This window comes from Andrographis paniculata, unplaced genomic scaffold (assembly GCF_009805555.1).
Source record: "Andrographis paniculata isolate CXL003 unplaced genomic scaffold, ASM980555v1 Contig77END, whole genome shotgun sequence".
NCBI lineage: Eukaryota > Viridiplantae > Streptophyta > Magnoliopsida > Lamiales > Acanthaceae > Andrographis > Andrographis paniculata.
The window spans coordinates 1,494,426-1,501,996 of NW_026137614.1; the positions used below are offsets into that span (position 1 = coordinate 1,494,426).

Below are 7,571 nucleotides of genomic sequence, written 5' to 3' on the forward strand. Positions count from 1 at the left end.
ATTTCTATTTTTATACTCTCAAATCCATGTAACAAGCACAACCTAAGTTCTTAGAATTTCAAGCTGTCCAAACTACAACTTCCTCTACAAAGTTGATAACCTATCAAGGTAACACAATAAATTGTCACATTTCTACTTCTTTTAAGTCAACCGTGAATATTATATTTTAGGGGCTAAAATCATGTTTCAGGTAAGAAGGAAATATTTACTTTGCACCATTTTCATGATAATTACCTTGCAATTGTTGCGTGATCCTCCACTTCTATCTAAGGAGCTGGTTATTGTCATGTTTTGTCTTCTCTCATACTTCCATCGTCCCAAATCTTCCTTTCAATCTCATATTTTTGAGTAAACTAACTTGCTAACTAATTTGCTATGTCTTGTTTCTCTAATCAAGTTATTGTCTGGGATTTGATTACCCAGAAGATGATTGGAGGACATTAGTTAAATAAATATCTTACTTTGATAATGCCTAATCCTCTTAATGTGCACTTTTCTTTGCCTCTCTGCTTGTTGAGCATAGTCCTTTTGGTCATCCTCACCGTTTAATAACTTTATGATAGTGTTACCTCATTTAAAGTTAGTCTCCATTTTGAATTGTGAAGTCAACTTGGAAAACATCTTTTATTTTTCTTTAATAATTCATTTAAAAAAAAAAAAAACCTTCCAAACCATTTATGCTTGGTCACCCCAACATCTAGGGACCTAACAAGTCAAGTCTAAACTAAGATTTCAATATTTTGATCTTTTTGTTGATGATTCTCCCGGATGAACTATTTAGTCACTCTAACTTATAGTCCATTATCTATTTTTTGCCGTTTGTTTCTGACTCCACCACTTAAGTCTGAGACCTTTTTCTAGATGTGAAAATGACTTTTATTCATGTGTTTATTGCTTTGACAGCCATACACAGTTGGTCTTTCCGTTATGCTTTTTTCCATGGTGACTTTTACGAGACCATTTATGTGTAGCAACACCAGGGTTTGTATGATACCCCGGATTTGGTTTGAGTTTGTAGATCAATTCAATTAATGTCAACAACATTCACATTCTTTTCAGAAGCCCACATAAAAGAACTCTAGAGTTAGCATGCTTGCTTTTTCAAGATAGGTGACCTCCTGGGAAGTACACGAGCATATATCATATATTCCGGTGATATTGTGATCATTGGTAATGATATTGGTGGAATACAATTAAAGAAATCATTTCTTCATACCAAATTTCGAACCAAGGATCTTGGACAACTTCGTTACTTTTTTGGTACTGATATTGCTTGTTTCAACATGGAGCCATATGATTGACGGTCCACTTTAGGATACAAATTTTTTTAGGTCAAAACCTTATATCTTGGAAAAGTAAGAAACAAATTGTGGTTACCCATTCTAGCCTAAAATCTATATACCTGGCGCAATGAAATGTGCAACATGTGAATTAATTTGGTGGAAAATTCTTCTTACTGAAATTGGTTTTTAACATTTGTCTTCCATGTGTGACAAATGACCTGGTCTTTTTTTTAATTCTTATGCCCTTGTCTCAGGTCTAGGCTTGTATTGCAAGTGAATTTGAAAAGGTTTACTCTGTTTTGTTTAGGCGCTTAGATTTGTCCAAAATAGTGATAAACTGCTGCATTCCGTTCTGTACTCCATGCTGAGGATTGAAGTGCCTATTTTACAGCTGAAGAAGAATTCCAATAATATTGAAGTCTTGAAGGTAAGAATTCTGGACTTATATTTCCCCTTTTCATTCAATGTTAAATTTTTAATTTTCTTTTTTTTTTTTTGGATTTATTTATTTATTTTGTTAATTTATTTATTAGGAGAAGTTAGAGATTACAGAATGGGGCGTTGCCTGTCTTGGGGTAGCAACTGGGATCATAAGCAAACCTATGGCCACTTCACAGGACTTGAAGCGGCATCCTTGCTGGACACCAACTAATAGTAAAAAAATCATGTTGGGTCTGTTTCCACTGTTTCTAGTTGCATCTCCTCAAAACCTTGTCAGCATATGTCTGTGACATTACATTATTTAATTAGTAATAACTGTGTTGTTTCTCCACTCGCACACTACCTTGTAAAAATGGTCTGTCTTCTCTCTTTTTCCTTTTTTTTTTTTTTGTTAACAGTTACATCTGTTGATTAATTTTTGTTGTCTCCAGGTCTATTTGAAGGGGCATCACATTTTCCACGAGAAAGCAGGGTGGGTATGAGAAAAATCCAATCATCTTATAGAATCTTAGGTCTTGTCTGAGTTTAAGGAAAACAGATAGAACTAATGACAATCCCCATGGATTCAAACAGAAATACTATGATATAATATTTTTCATTGTATAGGCTGATATGTTTCTATGTTTTTAAGAGTGATGATTCAATTAGATTGAGTACATACCATCTTTAATTTATGGTCTATCCCCAATCCTTGGACTAGGTCAATTGGGCTAGTTCATGGTAATACTTAAATCCTTTGAAGCTGTAGTGTTGTGGAAACAATTGGGAAAGAGACCAGGTGAGGACGCGTGTCAAAGATCCCTACTTATATGAAGGACTATGTGGCAAAATAAGAAAATTAGTGCGTATGGTTTCTGTTGGAATTAGGAGAGAGAAATAATGTGCGAAGTGGTTATTTGTAGAGACATTCAAGTTTTTGGGGGATATGAACAAACAAATTACTTTCTGAAAATTTTCTTTTTTCTTGCTAACCTCCGTTCTCAACATGTAGCAATTGTCTTTTTGGTCTCTTCTGGCAGAAATCAGGTTTCATTACTAGTTTATTGTACTCCCTCTTTGATAAGTTCATCTTGTTGGACCTGTCTTTCTATTCTTTGCACTAAATGGATTTTATGAAATTGAGTTCCCACTTTATTTCAGCACTAAATTTTGGACAATTCCAAGTTTCTTTTTACGCAACCCATCTTGCTTTGCTTTTCACATCTTTTGGGCACATTATATGGCATGATACACTATTGTTTTACTAACATTGAAATCTTCAGTAAACTGGAAAGGTAAAATGACATATTTAGATGGTTTGAATTCTGTTTAGTAAATTGTCAATTTTTTGAATGGTCTTGTACTTGTTTTGTTTACCTAACCTCTCTCTCTCATTTATTTTTATTTTCTGTTTTACTTTTTCTTCTCTTCAGTTGTACTTCCTCTTTATTACCTCTTCTGCTATTAATCTCCACAACTACATAGGTTTTTAATGTATCAGGCCTATTTTTTCAGGATAATTGTGATTCAGAATTAGAAGCACATTTTCATAAGACCTTGCTCCTGCGATCCCTTATTCCACGGTTGCTTTATTTGTCATTGCGTTCTGCTTCAGAGTCAATAGAAGATATTATTGAAGTTGATGAATTAGTTCTTAATTCGAATCTCTCCACAGAGCTCAAAACTCTGCTGGAACGCTTTGCTCGAACCTTGGAATTTCCTTTCTTGAATGCCGTTGAACTGATTCTTGGAGTTTCCATAAGTCAGAAATCTTTTGAGGTATGATCTAATACGTCTGTATAATTGTTTTCCTTTAATTCAGTATTTTCCTGGTACACAAGGAATATAGATTTCTATGATGTGTTTCCATGGCCACAAAAATGTGTAATGGGGCTTATCAATTTTGGTTTTGTTTTGGATGTGAATGTTCTGAAACTTTTGAGATTGAGATCCTTAATATTTTAGATCTTTGTAATATTACTAGGGTGTGTTTGTTTGGGGGTTTGGATTTTGGATTGGGATTTGAATAGTAAAAACTTTGAATTTGAATAGTTGTATGATGTGATATAAATAGGTGTTGATGTGATGTTTTGAATGTAAAATTGATTTTTAGTATAATATAAAAAATGAAAAATAGGTGTTTGATTTGATGTTTTTGGGGGGAAAATTTTGGATGAATAGTAGGATTTTGACAAAATCCTACAAACGAACACACCCCTACTTGATTGAGCTCGAAATAGAGTCCCGTTAACTTTCATTGGGTCCTGCAAATTGGCAGAATAGATATACTTATATAGTAAATGTTGATTTTCTTTGTGTGTTGGGACTCCCGTTTGCGGATATATGAATAACGTCTGAGTTTCTCTAATAGTTCGAGCTTTTAGGTAAGACGGTCATTCAGCATCCGACATAGTATCAGAGTTTGGTTAGGTCTCAAGTTTGAGTCCCACCGTCCCCATTTGTGCGCATATGCATGTACAAGTTTCGCATACCTCCACTTGCACCTGAGAAGGCGTGTTGGGACTCCCGTTTGCGGATATATGAATAATGGCTGAGTTTCCCTACGGTGTAGTTAGCAATTGTGATTTTTTAGTTTATGTTTAACAGTTAAAATGTATGTGTATGTTGTAAATTTGTTTTGAACTAAAAGATAGGTAGATGTAGTTATTAATTATTTAATAGTAAAGATTTGTTTAGTATTTTGATGGTGTTTAGTTGTATTAAATTTGTTTAGAAATAGTAAAAAATTGAATGAAAAATAAGTATTGGATTTGATATATTGAATATAAATTAAGTTTTTAATATAATATTTTAAATAAAAATTTTGTATATGTGAAATGTTTTTTTGTTGGAAATTTTTTGATAAATAATCAAAAATAAAGTTGAATACATAAATAAATAGAGCCTAAATATCTGTGTATGTATGCAAGAGACACACAAAACAAAACTTATTGCTATAGCATTGTCTGCTGTTGTTGAAAGCGCATAAACAGTTCAAAATATGTAGCATAGTTGAAAGAAAGTATTGTAGAATCTAACTATCTAAATCCTGCATGATTTTATTTTGGTCCCGCACTACGTTGCTCATGGATTTTACCATCTCCTACTTTTTGTGCTGCTTATACATTAATTGGACATGCTTATTGGTAGTTGACTCTCGTATGTAGATAAATAAATATATGATACGTATTTTTTCAAGTTTAAGCTTTTAAGTGAGACAGTCATTAACATCATCGAATATAATATTAGAGCCATAGATCTCGAATTCGAGTTCTACCGTCTTCATTTGTCGTCGTCCACATGCAAATGTCGTATGGTGGCATATATCCCTCTTGTACGTGAGGGGATGTGTTGGTTGACTCATGCATATAGATAAATAAGTACATGATACGTATCCCTTCAAGTTTAAACTTATAAGTGGTCATTAACATCATCTAACGCTTATGAATTTGTCTTAAAACATTATTACACCTTTTTTTCTTACGCAAAATTATCCATATTCACCTTGATACAAAGTTCACATCTAACTGATTGAAGTAATTTTATAATGCTCTGATCTGGACGTATCTTTTGTCAGACTTATGGCCGCTCATCAAGCTTATAATGCAAGTTTCTTTGAGATTGCTCTTCTATAGATATTGTTTGATTAAACTAGCAAAGCTTGGGAAAACAACATGCGATGGCCTGTAAACATAGTATGCCTGTTTGTTTTCTCCTCTTATGTGAGATATTATATAGACATGTTACCAATTTCTACAACATATACAAATGCTGGTGATTGCTGTGCTTTTGGATAGTTAATTATAACTGTAATGATTGAAGTTTAGATATTTGTTATTATATAGGAGAGTAAAAAATTCTGAGTGGGTTATGTGTTTGATTGTAAAAGTTTGAGAAATAAGTGTATGGATCCCTCAAAAATTAGTAATTGGTCTGTTCTGTTTGTTTGCAAATTGTGCAGGAACTAGAGCCAGATGTCTCTTTGTGGATGAGTTTTGCTGTATTTCTGAATGGTTGGAATATGCAATCTCATGAGATAAGGATTTCCAGCACAGAGCCTTCAACCTTGAGCACCTGGCATCTCGTAAACTCCTTGCTCAAGAAAAGTGTTGAAGAGAAGATCAAATCTGCAAGTCCTATAACCACTTCTCCCGGATACCCCTTACTTATTCTGATCCAGCTTGTGACCGAACCTTTAACCTGGCAGGCTGTAATCCTCCAGTCATGCGTTGCCTCCATTCTCGACTCCGGGGTTCTGCAATCCTCCGAAAAGAATTCATTTTCCAAGTTGTTGTTATTGTTTGAACTCCAAAATTCAATCAAGTCTCTCAAGGAAACACTGGCGATGGTCGCAAAATGGTTGAGCGAGCAAATTACCGAGTCTGGCGACGCAAAGTTGGCCTTGCTTTCCATGCTGGAAACAGCAGCAGCAGATGAAACAATTGCAGGGCCGGGCAAAACATTCCAAACTCTTCGATCTCGTATCCTCAAGCAGGTGGATGATGAGGCAGTGCAGTCGTGGACGGGTTCTGAAGTTATAGAGGAGCTGGTGACGGGGCAAGTACGTACGCTGTCGGAGTTTCTTTTCTTCTGTGAGTCCAAAATTATGATGCTGGACAAGCTCAATGCTTCTCTTCTGAATCCACCGACAGATGATGATGATGATGAAATATGAGTGATGAAGAAGAGGTAAAAACATTAAACTCTTACAAAAAAAGACAAAAACATTAATCTTGATTGATTCTTGAGTTGTCACTCTGACTGCGCTGCGCACTGATAGATATTCTTTATTCCTACACAACACACCCACCCCACCCCACCCTGCTTTGAATAAAAGACTTGCTCCTCTTCTCTTCTCTTTTGTTCTGTTCTGTTCTGTTCTGCTCTGTGCATGATCGATCATCATCACTGTATCTCTGCATCTTCATCTGCATCCGTATCTGTATCTGTTATGAATAAGAACAGTTGACACGATGATGATGATGCATTTACTACTACTAGTTGTACTTTAATGAATGGGCACTCTAGTCTAGTCTAGTGTAGTCTACTATTAATTAACTTCCACTATGAGTTTGATAGTAGTATATATTATCTTGGTATTATGCTAACAATTCAATAATATTTTACTTACAAGTTACGTATCATCATCACCCACCAGTTTCTGAACCGGCTGTTAACAACAAACATTACATTGTAAATAACAATGAAATGCTGGCTGGGCCTGGGAAGATGTAGTATAATAATAGAATTAATAATTCGTCGTACCATTTGATCAAGTCAAGTCCTACAACTACAAGAATAAGAATATGTATGTATGTAAACAACTCACCCCATCCCCATGCATGTATGTAATGTATCTGCCCGCCTATAGAAATAATCGTGAGCCAACTCTTCTTTTGCAATTTTCTCAAGCTATACCTATACCTATACCTATACCTACTACTATTATTATTATTATTATTATTATATCGGAATGTATATAATATATACACGTATATTAATTAATTAATTTTGGCATCAAATTCATCCGTTTGAAGCTCTAGGGAATATTAATAGGAATGGGCGTGTATAAACTTAAATTACTTAAATTTGAAAAATGACATGAAAAGGGAATGCTCAATATATTATATATCATTGGAAGGTAAAAAGAAGAATATTATATATATAATAGTCAAGATGATTTGATTTGGTGTGACATACAACAATACTTAGATTCAAGATAATCGCTCCAAATGGAACCTGGGGACTGGCTTGTATGTCTTGTATTCATTCAGTAACTCTACCCCTTCTTTGGTCATGCATTAACCAACCTAGCTAATTAAGAAATAATTAATCAATTAAATCAAATCTGATATATATATATATATA

The 7,571-nt window shown here is 34.4% G+C and overlaps 1 protein-coding gene across 3 annotated transcripts in view; it reads left to right on the forward strand.

Moving 5' to 3' along the window:
* The window catches only part of LOC127266711 (N-terminal acetyltransferase B complex auxiliary subunit NAA25-like), a 60,672-nt gene extending 53,932 nt beyond the window's left edge, over positions 1 to 6,740 (forward strand). For all 3 annotated transcript variants that reach the window (XM_051297067.1, XM_051297068.1, XM_051297069.1), the window contains 5 exons: positions 1,591 to 1,710; positions 1,817 to 1,955; positions 2,156 to 2,196; positions 3,219 to 3,482; positions 5,665 to 6,740. In XM_051297067.1, coding sequence (XP_051153024.1) covers positions 1,591 to 1,710; positions 1,817 to 1,955; positions 2,156 to 2,196; positions 3,219 to 3,482; positions 5,665 to 6,378 — 1,278 coding nt within the window. In that variant the 3' untranslated portion in view covers positions 6,379 to 6,740. The remainder of the gene's footprint in view (positions 1 to 1,590; positions 1,711 to 1,816; positions 1,956 to 2,155; positions 2,197 to 3,218; positions 3,483 to 5,664) is intronic.
* Positions 6,741 to 7,571: the final 831 nt, after the last annotated feature.